Genomic DNA, 26,610 nt, shown 5'->3' with positions numbered 1-26,610 from the left:
AGAAAATGACTTTTGGTTTCAGAATGTTCTCTTGTGTTAATCACATTAGTTGGTGGTGTTATTTTGTAACAGGTGCTGTTAAAAACTTATTGGAATCCTTTGGGATTTTGACAGTTGTGATCTACACAACTCTGGGTATGGAGCACATGTGCTCTCAAAGGCTTTAAACACAGAACTCAGGAAATTCTTATGCCCTGCAACAGACGCCTTTCAGTTGCATAGTCGTATTCACTTTAATTAAAACAATGTGCATGGAATGGTACCAGCAATACAATTATCACAGCTGACTTGTCAGTAGGTAATCATTTTTATTATCAGGTGAGCCAGCCCATTGTCAGAGTAGTAGAGAAGGTCAGATAATTGTGTCTGATGACGTGGAAAAGACTTATTGTCGGTGCACATGGAAAGTGGTCAGCAAGTGCTGATGGCACAGGGAAGATTAGGTCTGGGTCAGTGGACTGGAGGGTGCAGAAGGGGAAGAGAGTGGAGGAGACAACTTCTGGAAGCTTCTCCCCATAGTTTAAATTGCTATTGCTAGGTATAGTAAGGAAGTAGATATTTCTGCCCTTAAAGTCTGATGGTTTCTTACTGTCAATTATAGATTGGTCAGTGGGGATTGCTTTGGGTATAGGGGTCATTTCAAACGTTCTCAACTATATTTGCTTCTGTAGTCTGATAGTTTGCCTGGTTTAGTGCTTTTGTCTATGAACTACCATAAAACCTTTTTTGGACAAAATCAGGTAACCCAGACTCTCTTCTAGAAAATTTTGTTTGTTTTTACCTCTTTCTTTAACAATATAGAAGATAAAAAGAACACATCAGGGATTTTTGTCACTAAATGAACTTGTGGGGCTTGTTCTGGATCCAAACATTCTAGAATGTAGAATGTGGATGGAGGCAGCACTAACTAAACCAGGGAATATAGGAAGGGCATGTTGGGAGAGAACATTGTATTTTGAGGCATCCAGGTGGAGATATCCAGCAGGCAGAGGAAATGGACTGCCAATACTAGGGTAGACTTCAGTGCTGGAAATGGGATAAATAAAGCCATCTGAGGCTTCTTGGGGTCGACATCCCCACTGCCTGGCACATTATACTTCATAGATATTGGTTGAATAAATGCATGTAAACAGTGGAGACAAAGAGAGAGGATCAAGGCTTGGGTTCAGCAGCAACTGTGGAGAGAGGAGAAGAGAGTCTGAAGTCAAGGAGATTAACTAAGTGTCTGTCTACAATGTAGTTTGGAGGTCCTTGGGGACACCCTCCAGAACACAAAAAACCTGATGTAAGAGGACCCAACTGCTGGTTATGAGAGAGAGATGTGTCATGTTCAAGATAATATAGAGAAAACAGTGACTTCTCTTGTGCACCCTCTTTTGAAAATGGAAGAGAAAAAATAAGACACAGGATTAATTCATGAGGTCCAATATCCAACAACCAGGAGTTTAAAAAAGAAAAACAGAAAAATAAAAAAGAAATGAAATAAATTTAACTTAAGGTCCATTAATCAGTGAGCAAAATAAATAAAAGAAGAATACCTGTATACTACATTCTAAAACTTTCAAAGAGAAAAGTATAAGCTACTTACAAAAGAATAAGAGATTCAAATGTCACCTGACTCTTTTTCAGCAATATATTTCTGAGAAAATTACTTTAGGATATACTCCAACAAAAGAGAAAAGTAAGAGAGAGGGAAGCAGGTGCATCCAATGCTAAGGAACATGGAAGTCCAAAGACAGCTGTGCAGCAGGCAGAGAGAACAACTTATCCAAATCGGAGCAGGAGAAGAGGGCTCTAAGAGAAATGCCTCAGAATTAAAGGGAAAAAAGAGGAACAGATAGATTACCTTGTACATTTAACTGAATTGGAGGTTCAAGATCCAATTAAGTTAGAAAGTTTGGGGCTAAATTCGTGATAAGTATATACAAATTAAACAAAATAAGATCATTATTGACCTTGAGGACAATAAACTTATAGCAAAAAAAGAGAGAGAGAAAAATGTAATCCTAGTATAGTAGTTGGCTCAGTATGAATAACATTTATATAAACATAAGTCATAATAAAACTGATAGAATGAAACATCATGATGCATGAAATATTAGTAGCATGAGAGTTTGAGATGTGTTCTTGGAGAGGAAAATATAAGAGAGTTAAATCTTTAAAGTTGAAATAAGAGTTTTGGAAATCATTAAAACTACAAAGGTTTAAGTATATCTAAAGAAACATAAGAAAGAAGTAGAACTTACAAATATAAAAGTTAAGCGTAAGATTTTGGCAAGCTAAATTTTCATCTGTTGGAATAGGGAGTCTATTGATGTCATCAAGATGATAAATTTCAAAATAGTCTTATAAAGTGTATTATTTAGCTTATACCTCTAGAATTGAAAAGAGAAATGTTCACTGTGTATCTAGGGAATGAGAGTGTTGAATTTTTTTTATCATGTACTGTAATACTTAATTTTTAATCATGTGAACACAAAAGGAAATATACTAGGAAAATATAATAGAAAAAAACCAGGAGTTAAGAATACAGGTACTAGACCCTAAAGGAGAAAAGAATTTTAAGAATAGCACACTTGAGCAGAAGCAAGAAGAACTACAATCCTGCAGCCAGTGGAACAAAAACTACATTCACAGAAAGATACACAAGATGAAAAGGCAGAGGGCAATGTACCAGATGAAGGAACAAGATAAAACCCCAGAAAAACAACTAAATGAAGTGGAAATAGGCAACCTTCCAGAAAAAGAATGCAGAATAATGATAGTGAAGATGATCCAGGACCTTGGAAAAAGAATGGAGGCAAAGATCGAGAAGATGCAAGAAATGTTTAACAATGTTTAACTAGAAGAATTAAAGAACAAACAAACAGGGATGAACAATACAATAACTGAAATGAAAACTACACTAGAAGGAATCAATAGCAGAATAACTGAGGCAGAACGGATAAGTGACCTGGAAGACAGAATGGTGGAATTCACTGCTGTGGAACAGAATAAAGAAAGAAGAATGAAAAGAAATGAAGACAGACCTCTCAGACAACATTAAATGCAACAACATTCACATTATAAGGGGTCCCAGAAGGAGAAGAGAGAGAGAAAGGACCCGAGAAAATATTTGAGCAGATTATAGTCAAAAACTTCCCTAACATAGGAAAGGAAATAGCCACCCAAGTCCAGGAAGCACAGCGAGTCCCATACAGGATAAACCCAAGGAGAAACACACCAAGACACAGAGTAATCAAATTGGTAAAAATTAAAGACAAAGAAAAATTATTGAAAGCAGCAAGGGAAAAATAACATACAAGGGAACTCCCATAAGGTTAACAGCTGATTTCTCAGCAGAAACTCTACAAGCCAGAAGGGAGTGGCATGATATACTTAAAGTGATGAAAGGGAAGAACCTACAACCAAGATTACTCGACCCTGCACGGATCTCATTCAGATTCGATGGAGAAATCAAAAGCTTTACAGACAAGCGAAAGCTGAGAGAATTCAGCACCACCAAACCAGCTTTACAATGAATGCTAAAGGAACTTCTCTAAGTGGGAAACACAAGAGAAGAAAATGACCTACAAAAACAAACCCAAAACAATTAAGAAAATGGTAACAGGAATATACATATTGATAATTACCTTAAAAGTGAAAGGATTAAATGCTCCAACCAAAAGACACAGGCTCACTGAATGGATACAAAAACAAGACCCATATATATGCTGTACAAGAGACCCACTTCAGCCTAGGGACACATACAGACTGAAAGTGAGGGGATGGAAAAAGGTATTCCATGCAAATGGAAATCAAGAGAAAGCTGGAGTAGCAATACTCATATCAGATAAAATAGACTATAAAATAAATAATGTTATAAGGGACAAGGAAGGACAGTACATAATGATCAAGGGATCAATCCAAGAAGAAGATATAACAATTATAAATATATATGCAACGAACATAGGAGCACCTCAATACATAAGGCAACTGCTAACAGCTATAAAAGAGGAAATCAACAGTAACACAATAATAGTGGAGGACTTTAACCACCTCACACCAATGGACAGATCATCCAAAATAAGAATAAATAAGGAAACAGAAGCATTAAATGACATAATAGACTAGATAGATTTAATTGATATTTATAGGACATTCCATCCAAAAACAGAAGATTACACTTTCTTCTCAAGTGCGCACGGAACATTCTGCAGGATAGATCACATCTTGGGTCACAAATCAAGCCTCAGTAAATTTAAGAAAATTGAAATCGTATCAAGCATCTTTTCTGACCACAATGCTATGAGATTAGAAATCAACCACAGGGGAAAAAAAAGTAAAAACACAAACACATGGAGGGTAAACAATACATTACTAAATAACCAAGAGATCACTGAAGAAATCAAAAAGGAAATAAAAAAATACTTAGAGACAATTGACAATGAAAACACGACGATCCAAACCTTTGGGTTGCAGCATAAGCCATTCTAAGAGGGAACTTTATAGCTATACAAGTTTACCTCAGGAAACAAGAAAAATCTCAAACAATCTAACCTTATACCTAAAGGAACTAGAGAAAGAGGAACAAACAGAACCCAAAGTTAGCAGAAGGAAAGAAATCATAAAGATCAGAGCAGATATAAATAGAAACAAAGAAAACAATAGCAAAGATAAAAGCTGGTTCTTTGAGAAGATAAACAAAATTGATAAACCATTAGTCAGACTCATCAAGAAAAAGGGGGAGAATACTCAAATCAATAAAATTAGAAATGAAAAAGGAGAAGTTGCAACAGACACCGCAGAAATACAAAGCATCCTAAGAGACTACTACAAGCAACTCTATGCCAATAAAATGGACAACCTGGAAGAAATGGACAAATTCTTAGAAAGGTATAACCTTCCAAGACTGAGCCAGGAAAAAATAGAAACTATGAACAGACCAATCACAAGTAATGAAATTGAAACTGTGATTAAAAATCTTCCAACAAACAAACGTCCAGGACCAGATGTCCACAGGTGAATTCTATCAAACATTTAGAGAAGAGCTAACACCCATCTTTCTCAAACTTCCAAAAAATTGCAGAGGAAGGAACACTCCCAAACTCATTCTATGAGGCCACCATCACCCTGATACCAAAACCAGACAAAGATACTACAAAAAAAGAAAATTACAGACCAATATCACTGATGAATATAGATGCAAAAATCCTCAACAAAATACTAGCAAACAGAATCCAACAATGCATTAAAAGAATCATACACCATGTTCAAGTGGGATTTATCCCAGGGATGCAAGGATTCTTCAATATATGCAAGTCAATCAATGATACACCATATTAACAAATTGAAGAAGAAAAACCATATGATCATCTCAATAGATGCAGAAAAAGCTTTTGACAAAATTCAACACTCATTTATGATAAAAACTCTCCAGAAGGTGGGCATAGAGGGAACCTACCTCAACATAATAAAGGCCATATATGACAAACCCACAGCAAACATCATTCTCAATAGTGAAAAACTGAAACCATTTCCTCTAAGATCAGGAACAAGACAAGGATGTCCACTCTCACCACTATTATTCAAAATAGATTTGGAAGTCCTAGCCATGGTAATCAGAGAAGAAAAAGAAATAAAAGGAATACATATTGGAAAAGAAGAAGTCAAACTGTCACTGTTTGCAGATGACATGATACTATACATAGAGAATCCTAAAGATGCTACCAGAAAACTATTAGAGCTAATCAATGAATTTGGTAAAATTGAAGGATACAAAATTAATGCACAGAAATCTCTTGCATTCTTGTACACTAATGGTGAAAAATCTGAAAGAGAAATTAAGAAAACACTCCCATTTACCATTGCAACAAAAAGAATAAAATATCTAGGAATAAACCTACCTAGGGAGACAAAAGACCTGTATGCAGAAAACTATAAGACACTAATGAAAGAAATTAAAGATGATACCAACAGATGGAGAGATATACCATGTTCTTGGATTGGAAGAAACAATATTGTGAAAATGACTGTACTACCCAAAGTAATCTGCAGATTCAATGCAATCCCTGTCAAATTACCAATGGCACTTTTTACAGAACTAGAACAAAAAATCTTAAAATTTGTATGGAGACACAAAAGACCCCAAATAGCCAAAGCAGTCTTGAGGGAAAAAAATGGAACTGGAGGAATCAGACTCCCTGACTTCAGACTATACTACAAAGCTACAATAATCAAGACAGTATGGTACTGGCACAAAAACAGAAACATAGATCAATGAAACAAGATAGAAAGCCCAGAGATAAACCCATGCACCTATGGTCAACTCATCTATGACAAAGGAGGCAAGGGTATGCAGTGGAGAAAAGACAGTCTCTTCAATAAGTGGTGCTGGGAAAACTGTACAGCTACATGTAAAAGAATGGAATTAGAACACTCCCTATCACCATACACAAAAATAAACTCAAAATGGATTAAAAACCAAAATGTAAGGCCAGACACTATTAAAGTCTTAGAGGAATACATAGGAAGAACACTCTTTGACGTAAATCACAGCAAGGTCTTTTTTGATCCACCTCCTAGAAGAATGGAAATAAAAACAAAAATAAACAAATGGGACCTAATGAAACTTAAAAGCTTTTGCACAGCAAAGGAAACCATAAACAAGATGAAAAGACAACCCTCAGAATGGGAGAAAATATTTTCAAATGAATCAATGGACAAAGGATTAATCTCCAAAATATATAAACAGCTCATGCAGCTCAATATTTAAAAAACAAACAACCCAATCCAAATATGGGCAGAAGACCTAAATAGACATTTCTCCAAAAGAAGACATACAGATGGCCAAGAAGCACATGAAAAGCTGCTCGACATCACTAATTATTAGAGAAATGCAAATCAAAACTACAATGAGGTATCACCTCACACCAGTTAGAATGGGCATCATTAGAAAATCTACAAACAACTAATGCTGGAGAGGGTGTGAAGAAAAGGGAACCCTCTTGCAATGTTGATGGGAATGTAAATTGATACAGCCACTATGGAGAACAGTATGGAGGTTCCTTAAAAAACTAAAAATAGAACTACCATATGACCCAGCCATCCCACTATTGGGCATATGCCCAGAGAAAACCATAATTCAAAAAGACACATGCACCCCAATGTTCATTGCAGCACTATTTACAATAGCCAGGTCATGGAAGCAACCTAAATGCCCATCGAGAGATGAGTGGATAAAGAAGATGTGGTACATATATATAATGGAATATTACTCAGCCATAAAAAGGGAAAAAATTGGGTCATTTGTTGAGACGTGGATGGATGTAGAGACTGTCATACAGAGTGAAGTAAGTCAGAAAGAGAAAAACAAATATAGTATCTTAACACATATATGTGGAACCTAGAAAAATGGTACAGATGAACCGGTTTGCAGGGCAGAAATTGAGACACAGATGTAGAGAACAAACGTATGGACACCAAGGGGGGAAAGCGGCGGGGGTGGGGACAGTGGTGTGATGAATTGGGCGATTGGGATTGACATGTATACACTGATGTGGATAAAATGGATGACTAATAAGAGCCTGCTGTATGAAAAAATAAATAAAATTTTAAAAAATAAATTTATAGAAATTTGTAAAAGAACTACCTCAAACCAAACTATATGTAGAGATTAAACAGTTGGGGATATTGAAATAATTTTTTTAAAAAGCACACTTATGAATGAGGCAGAAGTAAATAAAACTGTGAGAAAGTCATTAGAGCTGACAGATAAATCTCTGGCAATCTTTGTTTTAGATTTTGTTTTATGTTGACCCTTTTTAAAGTCTTTATTGAATTTTTTACAATATTGCTTCTGTTCTGTGTTTTTTAGTTTTTTGGCCTTGGGGCATGTGGGGTCTTAGCTCCCTGACCAGGGATCGAACCTGCACCCCCTGCACCGCTGGGGAAGTCCCGCTGGCAATCTTTAAAAGAATTGATTTCTCTCTTTAAAGTTTGTGGCAAGTCAGTAGAGAGCAAAGGAGTAGTTGGGAGCAAGGGACATAGAGAAAAAGATGGAGATGTTGTTACCTCTGAAAAAGAGGATAAGAAGTTTTTCAGGGGAGTTTGAGTCAGATGGCTTTCCTTCTAGGATGTTCATTTTCTAAGAATGAGTAAAGAAAATATTTTGACATTTGAGAGAAGTGCTTCTCAAACCTCAGCATGTTCCAGAACTATCTGGAGGGGTCGTTAAACAGACACACTGCTGGTTCCCACCCCCAGAGCTTCTTATTGTGTAGGACTGGGGTGGATCCAGGAATTTCCATTTATCACAATCTGCCAGGTGGTGCTGATGCTGTTAGTTAGAGAGCAACCTGAGACCCACTGGAGTAGTGCATTCTTTAGGGATGAACAAAGGTTTGCACATGCTGTTCTCTATGCCTGGAATACCTGTCTCACCCCACCTGTATCCCCTCTCTGTAAAGGTACATGTGAGTAGTTCTTAACCTTGGTTGCCCAGTAAAATCACTGACTCTAGTATCAGTTCCTGGGTCTCACACCATGGAATTAATTGGTCTGGGATGTGGCCTGAACAGTGGGATATTTTAAAGCTTTCTAGGTGATTTATTATGCAGCCAGGGATAAGACCAGATGATCTGTGAGGGTTCATGATGGGTAGAAAGCCAAGTGATGCCAGAAAGAGGGTGATAAGCTTCAGGAAAAGGATCAAGAGGTAAAGGTCTGAAAGTTGAAGTGAAGACCTGGGGTAAGTTCTATAGGACATGAAGGCTTTAGTGTCCAAAAGTTGTGCATCTTGAATCCTTTTAACTCTTAAATTTCCTGTAGGAAACTGGATCACGCCTTCTTTCTTTCAAGGTTGCCGTGAGGGTTAAATGAGGTGTAACATTTAAGAAAAATAGTGGATTGAAAATGTTAAGCATTAAATAAGTGATACTTTATTACTCTCATTATAATAACATAGTCTTGAAGTCAGAGGATGCTAAAATTCCTTTTAAAATCCTAGTAGTGTGGTTGTTTTCCAGGTGGCATTTGAGGTGTGCGCCACTAGATGGTGATGTGACTAGGTCACTTTGCTTCTTCTTACTTCACTCCAAACTTAAAACATTTGACACTTCAGACCATTATAGTTTGAAAACAGATAATTAAAATCAATATATTCTGATGTCACTAGAATCAGTGTCCCTAGATTCTAAATAAAAACTTTAATCAGATATGCTTTCTAGTTCATTAAGTTACACCAAATGCCAGGCATGGGACAAAGCAAGCTTTTATTGATTGTTCTGTAATGTGCCCTCATCTTAAGATGCCAACTTTCTCAGGGGTCACCTTAACATGACAGTCTTCCTGTCTGTTTCCAGCATATCTACACTATGGATTTAGGATGCAGGCTGGATGTGAGTGCTGAGTTTGTATTTTGTACTACAAGATTTGAGTCCTAACAAATCTAAAGGCTAATCTCATTCCTTTGCAAGACCAGCAAGTCAGGAAAGTTCTAAGCAAGGAGCTCAAGCTTTTATGCACTGTAATGTCCTACTTACCTGGAAAATATTTTGACTTCTCAATTCTTCAAAACATAATTCCCCAAACCTATTTTTAAGGAAAGGTATTCATCCTAGGGTCCGTGCAATAAAGACCTGTGCTTTATTACTCAATTAGAAAATTTACCAAATATACATGGTTCTATTATAGAACATACAAGTCTGATTGAATTTAGTTTTGCTTTTAACATAAATTATTAAATGCCACAAGGAGCCAAGGCACGAGAGAGCATATCAGAACAGAAACCTTTCCAAGGAGAAGACAAAATTTAAGGAATTAAATATTGAAGGGGAAACCCTCTGGGAGGGGGAAATTCATTTGGAGTGATGAGGGGTCGGTGCAGTTGGAGGGGAAGCACGGAGGGAGGGGAAAATTCACTTGGAGGGGAAAACATGCTTATTGGTTCGTCTTCTTCCAGGGATTCAAAGGTCTCTTGTTCCTTAGGCTTAAAGGATAAGGCTTCTTTCCCATCCTTCTTTTCACAAGTCTCGCCCTGGAGTGGAGTACTTCACTCCTTCTCTTCTTTCATTTCACAAGTCTCCTCCTCCTCAGGGGAAGAGGTCTCCCCCTCCTTCTTCTTTGGGTCAGCAGCCTGCATCTGCTCAGGTAGGCCCTTATTAAATGTTTGATCATAACAAGGTTGGGGAGATAGGAGAAAACAAAGTACTTTCATTGAGCGTCTGGTGAGTCTAAACTGATGGATCACGTGGCAGCTCAGGAAGCTGTTAATTTACTGCATGCGTCCCCCTCACCCAGCAGTTCCATATCTAGTTCTCCACCTTAAAGAACCTCTCGGGATTTCCGTCTCAGTACTGTGTGCAACAGTGAGGAGGAACATAGACTTACACAGCTTTTGAACCAGGTTAATGATTTTGAAGGGTGATTGGGAGGCAAGGCGCAGCATCTGCTGCCTCCAGGCCCTGGGTATGAGGCATGAGAGGAAGGGCTGCTGATCTGAGTGATGTAATAAAGCCAGACCATAGGCTGTGGATCTCATGAGATGGAGCTGGTCCTAGCCGGGTGGAAGGACTCCAGACACCATGGCTCTTTCAAGTTGCACAGACCTTAGTACCGTCACCTCAGGACGTCGAAGGCTGTCTGCCTTCCCCATGTATCCCTGTCTGTCCCTCCCCTCTCCATTTAGAATGACATCCATATCTGCCTCCCCTGTTAGGTGACAGCAATGGCAAGCCTGCTTGTGGGAGAGCGGGAACACATTTGCTCTCCCTGGGTTTCCTCTGTTCCCACCCATGTCCTCAGAAGCTACCACAGAAGTTTGCACCCAGTAGTTCAAAATTTACTTTAAAAAAAAGTGACCAGGGCTTCCCTGGTGGCGCAGTGGTTGAGAGTCCGCCTGCCGATGCAGGGGACGCGGGTTCGTGCCCCGGTCCGGGAAGATCCCACATGCCGTGGAGCGGCTGGGCCCGTGAGCCGTGGCCGCTGAGCCTGCGCGTCCGGAGCCTGTGCTCCGCAGCGGGAGGGGCCACAACAGTGAGAGGCCTGTGTACCGCCAAAAAAAAAAAAAAAAAAAAAAAAAAAAGTGACCAAACTTCCCATTAGCTTTTTGCCTTCCCCCTTCCTCAGACACAGAAATAGACCCCTCCCAGCCTCACCTCCAAGCCTAGTCCCCAGTATTGCTGGACAAAGAGCACTTCAGACGCGGGGCTGAACCAAGACTCCTAGACCACAGCTCTGTCTGCTCCAACTTGTATCCAACTGAACATGCCCTTCCAAGATCGGATTATCCCCTTTCACAAGTCATGCCTAGGAAGGCCAGTCAACTCTGAGACTAAGAAGGTTGGTGCAAATGCCTTGGGGCTGTAGAATTACCCTGGGGGTGATGGGTTTGTCTCCTTGCTTCCCTGCAAAAAACCGAACTATCAGTGAAAATGCTTCACAGTTTCCCATCCGCCATTTGTATTCCACTCCTACAAAATAGGCAGGAGCTCAGGGATCCTTGGTTTTAATATTGTCCGTTATTGAGAGGCCCACCCTATTTCAGAGTTGGGGGTGAGCTAGAGGCCTTCAGATTTTAGAGGGATATGAGTTTTTCCGTAAGGTGGTACTACATTAGTGTTTTTACATTTTCTAGCTAGATAAAGAAATTTAATTTTTACCCAAATAGAACTGTGGCTTTGGTTTTACAGTTTATATGGACTCTTGAAAGTTTATTAAAGTTCAAAAGCTTTCTTCCTAGAACATCCATGGGGTGTATATCTCCTACCTCGCAACCCCTCTCCTTGTAGTACTGTGGGGAGGGGTGCTTTTTTCCCGCCTGTTGCCAAGCACAGCCATGAAGATCAGCTCTACTTGCAGCTGCTTGTTTGACTCTCTGCCCCTCTTTCTTCCCAGCTCCATGTCTAGACTGTACTTCTTTATATGCAGGGTGAAGCAGATCTCTAGGTGTGAGGGTCCAAGACCAGGTCTGTACCCTCTCACTAGGCGATTTGCCTCACATTGAATTCAATTAAGAGCACAGGGTTCCAAAAAAAGAAGAAAGAAAAAGAGCACAGGATTCTAGAGTAAAATGGCATGGGTTTGAATCCAGCCTTCAGTCCTTAGTTGACCTTGAGAAAGTTACTTAACCTCTCTGCTCCAGGTTCCTCTGTCTGTAATATGGGAATAATTAAGGTACCTATGTCTGTAGGGACTCAGAACAGTGCTTAGCACAGAGGAAGTGCTCAGTTTATATTCAGTATCATGGTGCTGTTATATGTTGAATAAATGAGCCAGTAAAGAAAGGAGCAGGTTGCCATCAAGTCTTGGCTTTTGAAGGTATCTTAGAAAAAGTAATATTTTACTGACTTTCTTCCTCAGCCCCATAACAGATGGTCTGGTTCATGGACAGCTGAGAGTACATGTCCAGATTCCCACCAAGTATAGGAATCCCCCCTCACCATATCCCAAATCGGTAGAGTTTTGTCTCTGAGTCTCTGCTTTGTGAGGGGCTCATGTCCTAACAAGTTGAGCCATTCCATTCTGTAACTGCCTTAGTTATTAGATTTTTTCTTCTTAAAAAGACCCAGAACCAATCTCCTTGTATCCTCTATCAATCTCACTCTGTTCCATGGAAATTCAGAATATTGAACCCTGTACGCCCTATTCCTTAGGAAGGTTTTAAGTACATTCATTTATTCATTCCACAAATGCTTATTAAGCAGTTGTGTGCCTGGTACCTTCCCATTGAGAAGCTGTCCATATCCTCATGAATCCTGTGATTGGGTGGGAAAGACAGCTAACAGTCACACAAATATGTATCATGACGATTTGTAAGGAATACTTAGAGCGCTACGGAAAGGGAAACGGGGAAATTAATTTAAACATGGGTAGTCAAAGAAGGCTTGTATAATGGAAGTGACCTTTAAGCTGATGCCAGGCCAACTGGTTTGGTGGAGGGGAGGGGGCGGGACTCCATGCAGAAAGAACTGTGGAATGTCAGGTGGAGTGGAAGATATAAATGGGATTAGAGGGGTAGGCTAGGAAGGACATTTGTGTGTATAGTTAGGGAGTCTTAATTTTATTCCAGGTACAAAGAAGGACCACTGAAAGGTTTTAAGCAGGGGAGGGCCATTATCCATTTTATATTTAAAAAGATAACTGGCTATTATGTGGAAGAGAGATTAGAAGAGGGTGAGTGGGGATTCCAGGTAAAAGGCAGCTGATGATGATTGATTGAATTAGGATGGTCACCAGAGAGATGAAAAGGAAACAAACTTGAGAAGTATATTGGAGGTAGAGTCCAGAGGATTTGGTGGTAGATTATTCAGAATAAGCATCAGTTAGGTTAGCATTTTAGTACCTTTCCAGCTAGACAGTCACCAGCCAACAATTGGGTATTTTCAACATTATCTAGTGGGTTTCTAATTAGGCAGCTGGAGGTGCCATCTATTAAGAAGAGGAAACCTAGAGGGAAAATGAATAGAAGGGATTTGGTTGTTGGATCAAGAACTTGGATTCGGTTGTGTTAATTAGGCTTTGAAATATTAAAATGCAGATGTTGAGTTGGCAATTGGCTATAACAGACTAAGCTGGGAATTGTAGGCACGTTGTTGGAATTTAAAGCTGTGGGAATGTGTATGGTGTGACCTAGACCCTGAGTGTGCAAGTGGGAAGTGGGCCAGGACTGAGCCACGAGGGGTGAGTAGAATAGCAGAGATGGAAGCGGCAGGAGGAAAGCTGGATAGTGTGGGTCATGGAAGTCTGGGTCTGGCAACAGGGATGGAAACTGGAATGGAGTGGGGTTTTGAAAATGTTGTAGTCTGAGAGTAGGTAGGATTACATAGGTCACATGCAAAGACAACTCCTCCACTACATTTGCTGTTGAGGAGGGGGAAAAAAAACAGAAACTGGTGGTAAGTGCAGAGGAGAGTCTATCATTTTCTTTTTTGTTGTTTATCCTAAATATTCCCCCAATTTGTTCATTCTTTATAGTATAGTATTTCCAGAAGATCCTAAAACTTATGGATAGAAATGTTTTCCCCCAGAATAGGATGCTTCACCCAAAATGTGTTCTGATCCAGCCAGGGCTAGGGCCAGGGCCAGCCTGTGGCTTTCCTTGTCTAAATACTCTATTAATAGATGCAACTAAGCTTAACTATTCAGGCAGTCATGCCCTCTGTTGGCTTATTCTGAAACTGCAATCAAATCAAGGTCTTGTACTGTTGTCAAGCTAAGTCACTTCGCTCTGTACTTGAGTGCTATTATCTGGAAGAACTGTTAATCAGAAGCAGGGGTAGACCAGGAGTTCTTGAGAAAGAATCTCTGATAAGTAGTTGAGGTGGAAGACAACTCCAGGATAAGCAGACAAGGCAGGCTATTTATGATTCCTCTTTAACAGATGAAGAAACTGAAACTCAAGCCACAGTATCATTAGGTTAGGTGTTAAGTCCTAGTAGGGCTTAGCATACATGACTATTTGGGGCCTGTTTCTTTTCTTTTTTTCTTAATTAATTTTTTAATTAAAGTATAGTTGATTTACAATGTTATATTAGTTTCAGGTGTACAACATAGTACTTCAATATTTTTATAGATTATACTCCATTTAAAGTTATTATATAATATTGGCTGTATTCCCTGTGCTGTACATTACATCCTTGTATCTTATTTATTTTGTACCCAGTAGCATGTACTTCTTAATCCCCTTCCCCTATCTTGCCCCTCCCCACTTCCCCCTCCCCACTGATAGCCACTAGTTTGTTCTCTGTATCTATGAGTCTCTTTCTGTTTTGTTATATCCATTCATTTACTTTATTTTTTAGATTCCACATATAAGTGAAAACATACAGTATTTGTTTTTCTCTGTCTGACTTATTCCACTCAGCATAATTCCCTCCAGTTCCATCCATGTTGTTGCAAATGGCAAATTCCTTTTTATGGCTGAGTAATATTCCACTGTATATAGACACCACACCTTCTTTATCCATTCATCTGTTGATGGACACTTGTGTTGTTCTGTACTGTTTTCCATTATGGCTGCACCAGTTTACATTCCAACCAGCAGTGTACTAGGGTTCCCTTTTCTCCACATACTTACCAATTTATTATTTGTGGTCTTTTTAACAATAGCCAGTCTGACAGGTGTGAGGTGATATCTCATTCAGTAGGTTGTTTTTTCATTTTGTTGATGGTTTCCTTCACTGTGCAAAAACTTTTAAATTACTTCCCATTTGTTTATTTTTGCTTTTTGTTTCCCTTGCCTGAGGAGACAGATTCCAAAAAATATTGCTTAAGACTTATGTCAATGAGTGTACTGCTTATGTTTTCTTCTAGGAGTTTTATGGTTTCCAGTCTTGCATTTAGCGTCTTTAATTCATTCTGAGTTTATTTTTGTATGTGGTGTGAAAAAAATGTTCTAATTTCATTCTTTTACATGTTCTTGTCCAGTTTTCACAGCATCACTTATTGAAGACACTGCCTCTTCCCCATTGTGTATTTTTACCTCCTTTGTCATAGATTAATTGACCATAAGTGTGTGGGTTTATTTCTGGTTTCTCTATTCTGTTCCATTGATCTATGCATCTGTTTTTGTGCTAGGGGTCTGTTGTTTCTTTTTAAACAATATAAAATGTTGGGCTGGGGTGTTGGTGTGGGACTTTTAGTTAGGGTGGCCAAGGAGGGTGACTTCAGAGTAAAGACCTGAGGGAAGTGAAGGAGCTGGGGGCAGAACATTCCAGGCAGAATGCACAGCACTCACAAAGCACCAAGGTGGAGATGTCTCTGGCATGTTAGAGGAACAGCCAGGGGCCAGCATGGCTAGAGCAGGGTGAACACAGGGGAGAATGTTTGAAGACGAAAGTGGAGACATAACTGGGCATATCACCTACAGATGACCTTACAGACCATCTAAGAACTTCAGCATGTGATCCAGGGGACTCCAGATTTCCCTTGGATGGTTTTAAGCAGAGGAGTGAAATAATCTTCTGTATTTTAAGAGGAACATTCTAGCTGTTATAGACTGAGTGGGGGAGGGGCTGAAGCAGGGAGATGAGTAAGGAGGCTTTTGTAAAACTCCAAGCAAGAGATGATTTTATAGAGACTTCCCTGGAGGTCCAGTGTTTAAGACACCGCACTTCCACTGCAGGGGGCATGGTTTTGATCCCTGGTTGGGGAACTAAGATCCTTCATGCCGCATGGCACGGCCAAAGAATAGGAAAAAAAAAAAAAAAAAAAAAAAGAGAGAGAGAGAGAGAGAGAGAGAGAAAGAGATGATTTTTTAGAAAGACCAGTTGAATTTTATGAGGATTGAAAGTGGATTGTGAAAGGAAGAGTCATCAAGGATGACACCGAGGTGTTTGCTGAGACTGGAAGAATGAAGTTGCATTACCTGAGATGAGGAAGGCTAGGGAGCAGAGGAGGGGCGGGGGAGCGGCTCAGTGCTGGACAGGTTAGATTTGAGATACCTGCTGGGCATCCCATTAGGGATGTCAAATTGGTGGTTGGGTGTGTAGGTCTGGAGTTAAGTAAGAGGTGGTGCTGGAGAGACAGATTCAGGAATTATCATTACATAGATGATATTTAAATTCATAAAGTGGTATGAGGTGAGATAACTAAGGGGATGTTGAGATGGAAAGATAAGAAGCTCCAGGAGTGAGCCCTGTGGCACTCTGATAGAGTTTTGGGAGCTATGAAAAACATGGCCAGAAGGTGGAAAGGAAACTAGTAAAGTGTAGTGTCATAGAAGCCAAATGAAGAAAATAGTTTGAGAAAGAATAATCCATTATGTCAAATTCTGTAGATAGATTAAGTAAAACTGAGAACTGACCATTGGATAGAGTATGATTTCTCTAATTCTCCCCTGACTTATAATGGATTGTCTTGTTCTGACTCCCCCTCTGCCCAGGTTGTGGCAGATACCAATATAAGTGCCATAGCAACTCAGCTTGAGAACATGTCTACGGGCTACCCCCTTGGTTCACCCGCTGCCGAGCACCATCCGGAGGACACAGAGTGAGTATTCTAGACGCAGAGTGCCTCTTATGTGTGTGGGCAAAGCTCAGTGAGACCTTTTCCAGATTGTAGAGTGTGGTCCCTAAAGGAGAGGAATGGGAGAGTACACATTACCTTTTCTAACTCCTAAGGAACCTCCAAGAAAGCAACAGGGTTGCCCTACTTCTCACAAGGCTTTGCTCCACCATGTGAGTTCTTCACAGACTGTTACCACAGGGCCTACACACACTGCACCTGGCCACTGGGACGGGTGCCTGAGCAGAATCCTCAGACTTATAGCCCAGATGCACCCTTCTTCATTACGCAAGGAACCAGGTTTCCTCAGTTTTCTAAGCTAAAATCTTATTCTGAGGTTAAATCTTCTTCTCATACTTGCTGGCATTTTTCACTAAAACCTGTCACTGCAGTTAAAGTTGCTCATTAAAGCAGGGTTTCTCAAACTAGACTGTCCATAAGAATAACCCAGACAGCATATTTTAAAATGCTAATTGCTCTGGCCCATGCTCAGAGATTCTGAGTAGGCGGGCTAGGGTGGGTTCTTCAGGACAGTGTTCCTGCAGATAAGCCAAGGACCCACACTTTGAGAAATGCTGCCCAAAGCTATTCGTCTCAACTCTACCAGTGCCTGGTCACTAGCTGGTGCTCAATAAATGTTTGTTGGCTGATCTGAACCCTTTATTGGAAAGATCTGATGGTCAAAGCCGTTCCCAGCTTTTTTCTGATTGTTCATTAACTTAAATGACAGCTTTGAGTTTGTTTTTCTTGAGGAAAGAATATTAAACTAGGCTCATTTTACTTTTTTCTCATTACGAAAGTAATGAACGCTTGCTATTAAAATGTGACAAATACGTGAAAGTATAACATTTTCAGGCTAGAGTGGCCATTTATTAAAAAAAAAAAAAAAGAAAGAAATCGGTACCCTTATATGAAGAATAGTATACACTTAGCATCCTTTAACATGTCCATGGAACTACCAAGATGCCCTGTGATCTTGGGTCCTTTGCTATGATTCCACAGCTGCTGGCAGGTTGGGAACTACTAGCAAAAAAGAATTTAAAAATCACTTTTAATCTGACCACTGTTAACATTTGGAGATTTTTTTTTTTTACACTAGTCTTCTAAATGAAAGTAAATTAAAACTAACTGAAAGTGTGAGATAAATGGAGGTAAACTCCATCTAATGCTGCCAGTGGAGGAGTGAAGCTGCATTCCTCCCTCTCCCAGAGAAAACAGGCTCTAATTGTGAATAGGTACAATTATGAAGGTCTCTAATGGTGGCCCCCAGGGGCTAGCTCAAAAACAATGGCTTTGGACATCTAGGTTCCCATTTCAATATCCTTGGAAATAGGGGCTGGCTGTGTTTGAAAGAGGAGACATGAATCAAGTTCATGTCTAGCCAGTGGCCTATTACTGAGAGTGCTTACAAGGCCACAAAGTGATGAAACGTAGAGCCTTATTCATGACGTCATTACCATTCAGCCACAGGGGATAATACTTCATTATTTCAGCAGATATTTATTGAGTGCTTCCTAAGGCTAGACACTACAAGTGCTGGGTCCTGAGGACTCAAACTTAGAAACATAGATGAAGGCATTGCCCCAGTCCTCATAGAACTGCCAGAGGATTGGATAAACAGACCCATAAATCCATGGTTATAAAAGAGTAAGTGTTGGAGAGCTTAGTTCAGTGAGAGAGAGAAGTAATCACAGAGTCCTGTAAAGCCATGGAAGAGAGGCATAACTCAGCTAGGGAGCGTACTTGGAGTCACTAATGCTTAACCTGAATTTTTAAATAATTGGAAAAAAACAGGAGTGGCATTTAAAACAGGTAATAATATATACGGGATAGGCATTCAGCAATTACTGTGGATGCCTGCTGTAAACAACCAGCAAGTGCATAGCAAACAACTGGTATCAGTGGGAAGCAGCTGAAAATCAAGCTTAAAATAAGCCAGGCAGGGCTTCCCTGGTGGCACAGTGGTTGAGAGTCCGCCTGCCAATGCAGGGGACACGGGTTCGTGCCCCGGTCCGGGAAGATCCCACATGCCACAGAGCAGCTAGGCCCGTGAGCCATGACCGCTGAGCCTGCGTGCGTCTGGAGCCTGTGCTCCGCAACAGGAGAGGCCACAACAGTGAGAGGCCCATGTACCGCAAAAAAAAAAAAAAAGCCAGGCAAAATTGAGGAGAGGGAAGAATATTCTAGTCAGATGGAACAGCATATTCAAAGGTTGCTCATATCCCAGTTTTGCAAATTTCTCTGAGTACACAAATGGCTGCATTTATATCAGATGGCTCTGCCTCTCGGACGTGCATGCTGCCGCAAAACAAGTGGCCCTGCCAGGATACGTATACAAACCTCCTGCAGATAAGACAACAGGGCCCAGGTACCAGAGTTCCTTTAGGTTTTTACCCTTTGGACAACCACGTATGGGAATAAGAAACTGGCATTAGTTAAGCTTAGCTTTAACTCCTTGAGCCCACACGTGTAATTTAAGTTTTACCCATGTTGTTTCTGAGAGAGATGACTTCCACACTGGACAAAGCTTTGAAAATCTAAATTATACATTTGAAACAAATTGTCTTTATCCATTTTGCTTCAGCTTGGTTTCTCTCTTCTCTCCTGGATTTCAGTTCTTATTTACGTAGTCGTGATTCTGAGGGTGTGATAGGCACAGGGCTTGGTACTGGGTATGCCCAGAGGGCAGAGGCTTAAGGAGTTGATAATCTGGTAGAGGAGAAAGATGGTTAAGAAATCATGATACAGTATGACAAGTGCTTTATGGAAATCTGGACCAAGAACAAAGGGAGCACAGAGAAGGTAGGGGTGAACGCTTCCAAGGGAGTCAGGAAAGCATTGCATTGGAGATTGGAGGTGAGTTTTGAAGAATGAGTTCCCACACTCAGTGGAAGTAGGGATCAGGTGCAGAGAGGATATTCAGGCAGAATAACAGCAGCCATTACTGAGCTCTAGGGCTGCTGTCACCTGTTCTGTTCAGAGGTCCACCTATGGACTGCGGTGTATACCAAGCTCTGGTGATACCCCGCCTCTCCATTTCCATGCATGTTCTTCAAAGATGTAAAGACAGTTCCGTTCAGCTTTAGACAGTAAGTTAAAAAGTTAAAAACTAAGCAAAAAAAAGTGCTTTGTCAGCTTCAGCATCATGACTTTTTTATCAGTTAAACAGTGGGTTTTATGAAAGAGAAACCTCTAAAACATCAAAAATATTGGCATGATATAGGAAATTCAAAAATAAGTTTCTAGATTGCTTTCTGACAGTTTGATTTGATAAACTGACCATCATCATTTCACAGTATGAAAGTCTCTCTCAAATCTGTGTTCTTCCATTAAAATGAAATTCCCTCTCAATATCTATTCTTGAATTAAACAGCGTGCATTGTGTTTTCAGAACACCTCCACCTAAGATTATTACTTTGGAGAAAGGCTCTGAAGGATTGGGGTTTAGTATTGTAGGGGGTTATGGAAGTCCCCATGGAGACCTGCCAATTTATGTCAAGACTATATTTGCAAAGGTATTTTTTTCCTTTTTACTGTACTTTTTTAAAAAAAATAAAACTTAGGTGAGATTTTTTGTGTGTGTTTTGCTTTGCTTTACTTTGGGTGATACCTGAATGTGTGCATGTATGCTTGTTTCATTTTCATCTTACAGGAAATTCCCACACCACACTAGTGCAAGAAGTGTTCTTTTATAAAAGTGGAGTCACAAGAAGTGTAATATTCTTTAGACCCTCTTACAAAAGTAGATGCTAACAGATTTTAAAGAGTGTCTTCTTTCAACAACCAGTGTAAGGAATATGGCATGCTCTTTGGAAGAGCTCTTTGGCCCTGGAAGTATTGTTCTTGCGAGAACAAAGATTTAGCTTTCTACTTTTAAGATATTGCAGAGGGCCATGGCATAAAGCTTTGCACAAGCCTGGGATCAGTGCAGCATTAATGGCTGACCATCACTGAAACATCAGGATGCTTTAGCTGAAGGTGGTTTCTCTCTTCCAATAGTCTGCCAAGTACTTGCAGGATTAACCCAGTGAGTTAGACTAAGACTGGATAACGGGGGACTTCCCTGGCAGCACAGTGGTTAAGAATCCGCCTGCCAATGCAGGGGACATGGGTTCGAGCCCTGGTATGGGAAGATCCCACATGTTGCAGAGCAACTAAGCCCGCATGCCACAACCACTGAAGCCCATTCACTTAGAGCCTGTGCTCCACAACAAGAGAAGCCACCGCAATGAGAAGCCTGTGCACTGCAACGAAGAGTAGCCCCTGCTCGCCGCAGCTAGAGAAAGCCCACGCACAGCAACGAAGACCCAACGCAGCCAAAAATTAAATAAATAATTTTATTAAAAGAAAAAAAAAGTGGATAACGGTATCTTTCAAGAATTAAGCAGTCCGGTTCATCCTACTTAATACACAGGTCATAGTGTAGGTTTCTACTGCTGCCACTAGATGGCTCTTAGATAAGTTTTTAATTTCATTATTAAAGTTGGAATTTAAATTTGTTATAAACTTTTAAGATCTCTGAAAGTATTTAGTTTTGATACTACAACTTTATTCTTCATTGCTTGTATCACAATCATTTGTTTATGAATTGATCCAATTGCCTCCTAGTGCTTTATTTTCCTAAAGAAATAAAGGCCTTCCACAGAAGAAATAAGACAGATTCTTTCTCTTTCCAGAAGGCTGTACTATACACTATGTACAAGTTTGCTTTTACCTGTGCAGACCTTATCACCTGTTAATTGGGTGTACCTGTGACCTGACATAAGCCTCAAGCCGTTCGGCATTTGCTTTTGGAACACATTAGGCAGCTACAGATTTACACACCTGTTTCCATCTTGCTAGGTTGCCTGTCAAGGGGGCATGTTATTCCCATACACACATCTGTTGACCTGATGTTGGATGAACAGGGAAAGGAAAGGCAGATCAGAAACATTCTGGATGACAGTGCTGCCCCAGTGTGATAATTCCCAAGGTGGATAAACCACCTACAGACCTTCCTTTTCCTAGGATAACACCATAAGTAGCTGTGATAATGATTCTTTGGGAGGATTGTTATACTTTGCATTTAAAAGAGCCAGCTATGGAGATAATGACAGTGGAATGGCTGCAAAGTGAGCCCCCACTAAGCTAAAGATTCCCCCCATAGGAGTTTCGATCTAAGAACTAGAGCTATATGTTTTCTTTTTTTTTAACACTCAACATACATTCTTTAAAATGTTTATCTCTGATTCAGGTTTCTGGATCTCAGATGTCCACAAGGTGGACACAGGGTGTGAATTATTACGTGACCTTTTTGGTGTCCTAAACATCTTTTAACAGTTCTCTTGCTCAACTAAGAAATTAATTTGGCCCATCCAGGTCTTTTCTTCCCCTCCAGAAGTAGGAAGCATCACAGACACTTAGGGTGTGTAGGATTTGCGAGGCTTAATCAGTCTGATTAACTGGCTGTCAGGGCCTTCCATTTTCTTTCAGGTGTTTGGTTGGAAACTTCAAAATCAAAGCCAACTTTAGATCTCAGTCCCTTCAGCAGCTGAATTTTACCATAAGCCAACAAGAGATTGGCCTAAAGACTTCAACAACCCTGAAAATTGAGGGAGCAGTTTTTTGGAGGCTGTGAAATCTGAAAACATGAGTTTGATCATCATTCGTTTCATTTTATTATACTACCACCATGATTGAGTAAATACCGTGTGCCATACACTTAATCCTTAGAACAGGGTGAAAGATAGATAATAGAGCCTATTTTACAGCATAGGGAAGGCGAAGTGACCAAACTAGAACACAGCAAGTGGGTAAGACCACGTTTCCAAGCTAGATGGAGGTCTGTCTGTGAGCCATTTATTTCTTCCTTCCCTTGTTTAGTCTACAGATACCACATTAATAAAGTAGGAGAGGAGATTCAGGTCAGTGTAATTATCAAGTAAGCACGCAATACCTGAAATAGTGTACACATCCTAGAAAGTTGAAAAATCGACCTTTTTTGCATTAGTGAAAACAAGAACTTGAAGAGCTTATTGTGCTTTTTAAAAAACTAATTACACAGATATATAAGGTTAACTTAAACCCTTAAATCTCAGCATGTAAAAGTTATTAAAATCAAGTTAGATGTATCCGTTAGCATTACTTGTTTAATCCTGTCCGGTGCAGTTAACACACCTTCTTAAAAGAAAAAAAATTTTGAATAATTATTTAATCTTGGTATTTTCCCCCCAGTATAGTCCTGGTTTTGAATATTCTTTATTACATCTTTTTACAGGAATTCCACCCTTTTCACGGCTTTGAAATTCTAGATAATTCACCCACCACCTCAGGACCTCCATGCTGTAGGACACAGGCCTCCGGAGTGTTAGTGCCTCTTAGCTCGGCTTCTGCAGGAGGCCATTAGCGACCAGGTGCCCACAGGCCTTGGTTAATTTCCCCAGTAGTTCGACATCATTTAGAGGACTCTTTTGGCACTAACTTTTCAAGGAGTTCTCACAATTACCCCGACAGATGGAGAAAGCTTCCTGTGAATCATTTCCTAGGTCTTTTATTTCCTTACTCGTCCAAAGTATTTCATGGCGTTTTTGATACTCAGCTTTAGAATGAAAAAAAGCCCAAGTTTCACTTGCTTTGTGCCATTCTGAAGAGCCATGCATGACTGAATATGTAATGAAAGTAGTCATTTAGAAACCTATTTAGATGGATCAAAGGTAAAGTTGAAGCTATTGAATATGATATTGCAAAATTTTAGAAATGCTCCACTTCTGTGTATTTTTATATTTATATATATAGACAGAGAACAGCTTTATTGAGATATGTTCACATACCATAAAATTCACCCATTTAGAGGATAAAACTAATACCAGATTCAGTTCTGCCTTTGTATGCTACATATTCATGAATGTGACATGATATGACATTCAAATTCCATTCAGTACTGAATATTGAAATAAGGTCCTACTGGTATTAAAAGAAATGTGAACGTCAGGACATTTCTACTAGTATGTTATGTAAACAATGCATAATTATGATTACTGTTCAACCGTTATTCAAATAACGTATCCTACATTTTTCTTAGTTTTCTTAATTTAAAAATATTACCTAGAAATAACTTTAATTGGTAGTTTTAAAAGGTTTTCTTTTATATGCACACCATATTAATATTATTTGAATATTAATTGCATCATCCTAGATTAAACTGGAATGTTTCTTGTTTACAGGGAGCAGCTGCAGATGACGGCCGATTGAAGCGAGGTGACCAGATTTTAGCTGTTAATGGTGAGACTCTGGAAGGTGTTACACATGAGGAAGCTGTGGCCATTCTAAAACACCAGAGAGGAACTGTAGTCTTAACTGTGCTGTCCTGAGCCTTGGGTCCTGATCACAAGATAGATGTGGTTGTAGAATATCCATGGGAAGATAAAGTTCTGAGGATGAAAAGCAGCCTCAACTAAAACCCACCTTCATTCTTACCATCTCAACCTCTCTGCTTGGGAGAGATGGCCTAGGTTTCACGTGAGTTTTGCAAGTTGACAATCTAATGTTTCCCAGATTCTCTCACCTCTTGGTGAGGTTAATTTCTAACAGCTGAGTCTTATGCGTTTTGCATTTAACATCAATGTTTATCAACTAGTAGTAAGTGGTTCTGATTATATTTGCTGAAATGGAAGCTAACAACCTCTCATTCCTTATGTCCTTCTCTCCCCATCCCGACTCCTATGGAGGCTGAGCAGCAACCAGATCGCATCCGATGAACAGAAACAAATGTTAAGCAACTTGTCATCTCACTCATGATTTACGCATGCTAATTGTCTCTTCAGATACACCAGAAAACATTAGCAGTGTAATTAACTTAGCAGTGATGCCCATGATGAAATACCAGATTCTCCTGTGGGAAATTACTGTGCTCTTCTCTGTATGACTTATCATCATATAAGCCTCAAATTCATTTCTCTGGGTAGATCTTTATAAGTAAGTCATTGGTGATTATGATGAGTCAGTTTGCAGACTGTAATCTAAAAATTCTGAATGGCTTTCTAATTGTTTTCTTAGCTACATAAGTGCATACTACTGAGAAAATGCACCTTCTTCTCAGCAAGAACAATTAGCATCCATATTCTGAATTCTAACGATGCTAAGTTATGCTCAAGTCTGGGAAGTTCATCTGGAGTTAACAGCATTTCAGTAGGCAGGCATCATTCCCACACCTCAGGCTTCAGACGAGGAGGTGGAAGCCCCAGATCCACACTGCAGAGATCAGCAAGTTTTTAGTAAAGTCAGCCAAGGTCTGGATGGCCTTGGCATTGTGCAAAGTGGAATGACAAATTTGAGTATCCCTCCGCTTGGCTCCATACCTGTCAGTCGAGCAGCACACAGCATAGGAACATAGATGGAGCAGCGCACTTAGCCACAGGGTGACTGAACAAATGGACTGAGCCTAGGAATCAGTGATGGCTCCTTGGAGACTGTTTCCTGGTCTCCAGGCAGCCTCCCATTTGCTGAAGTGTGCGTGGTAAGAAAGCAACTACAGCAGAAAATACAAGAATACCTTTAAAGTTGGTTAGGGGCCTTCTTATTCAGGTATTAGCAGGAAAAGGAGGGGGAGACGCTTATCAATGTTATAGGTTCTTCTGTGAAAAAATGCACCACAAAAGATGAGTACCAGAATGGGTGGGCTTCCCTGGTGGCGCAGTGGTTGAGAGTCCGCCTGCCGATGCAGGGGACGCGGGTTCGTGCCCCGGTCCGGGAAGATCCCACATGCCGCGGAGCAACTGAGCCCGTGAGCCATGGCCGCTGGGCCTGCGCGTCCGGAGCCTGTGCTCCGCAACGGGAGAGGCCCCAACAGTGAGAGGCCCGCATACCGCAAAAAAAAAAAAAAAAAAAAAAAAAAAAAACAGAATGGGTAATAGAAGTAGGGTGGCATTATTTAACTAAAACACAATGCTGCAAATGGTTCACAATAATTATCAAAATGTAATGGGCTCCAATTTAAAATGTTATTTAATAAGTATAGATTTTAATTGAGAACTATCTTTCAGTAGGTGTAATCACAAAGTGCATTAACTCTTGTTGGAATATTTTATGGCTATTCCAAAGTATAGAGTGCCTAAATTTCATGTTGAAAATGTCTTTCATTACTGGTATTAAGTTTTCTGAATTTACACATGGCTTTTGAAATGTCTAATGTATCCCAAAATACGCAGTGTTGTTAGAAATTATTTTTCAATGCATGAGAACCTATCAGCCTCAGAACACTCTGTTAATTATATCTGCAAGAACACCTCAAGCAGCCAAGAAGAAATAAAGCCCAAATAAAACTTGAAAATGCACCTTAAAAAAAAAGCATACATATGTTATATATATATACTTTTGAAATGTGATTCTGCTTGATTTTGATGGAATGGCCATTAAATACACATTTTGAAGTAACATATCATTGTTTTGTTTCTTTACACACTATCCTTTTAGGACATGCTACAACAAGTCTCTTGATAAAGGAATTGTGGTGCTTTATACTCCTTGCTGCAGTAAACTGATATAACTATTGCTTCTCATAACTGGTTCTGTCTCTGCTTTCATGACTAGTAAATAACTGCCTTCCCAAAAACATTTTTCTTTTTTGCATCAGAACTTACCAAGCTAAGA

The 26,610-nt window shown here is 39.9% G+C and overlaps 1 protein-coding gene across 3 annotated transcripts in view; it reads left to right on the top strand.

Annotated features, from left to right (window-relative positions):
* The window catches only part of PATJ (PATJ crumbs cell polarity complex component), a 353,889-nt gene extending 327,493 nt beyond the window's left edge, over positions 1-26,396 (top strand). The window contains exons 43-45 of one of the 3 annotated variants that reach the window (XM_067006872.1): positions 16,862-16,968; positions 20,375-20,498; positions 24,186-26,396. In XM_067006872.1, the coding sequence (XP_066862973.1) occupies positions 16,862-16,968; positions 20,375-20,498; positions 24,186-24,332 (378 nt within the window). In that variant the 3' untranslated portion in view covers positions 24,333-26,396. The remainder of the gene's footprint in view (positions 1-16,861; positions 16,969-20,374; positions 20,499-24,185) is intronic. The other 2 variants (XM_059083193.2, XM_067006873.1) reach the window with 2 other exon arrangements.
* Positions 26,397-26,610: the final 214 nt, after the last annotated feature.

Source organism: Kogia breviceps, chromosome 1 (assembly GCF_026419965.1).
Source record: "Kogia breviceps isolate mKogBre1 chromosome 1, mKogBre1 haplotype 1, whole genome shotgun sequence".
NCBI lineage: Eukaryota > Metazoa > Chordata > Mammalia > Artiodactyla > Physeteridae > Kogia > Kogia breviceps.
Note: the sequence above shows the minus strand (reverse complement) of the source record. Positions and strands in the feature narration are given on the sequence as shown.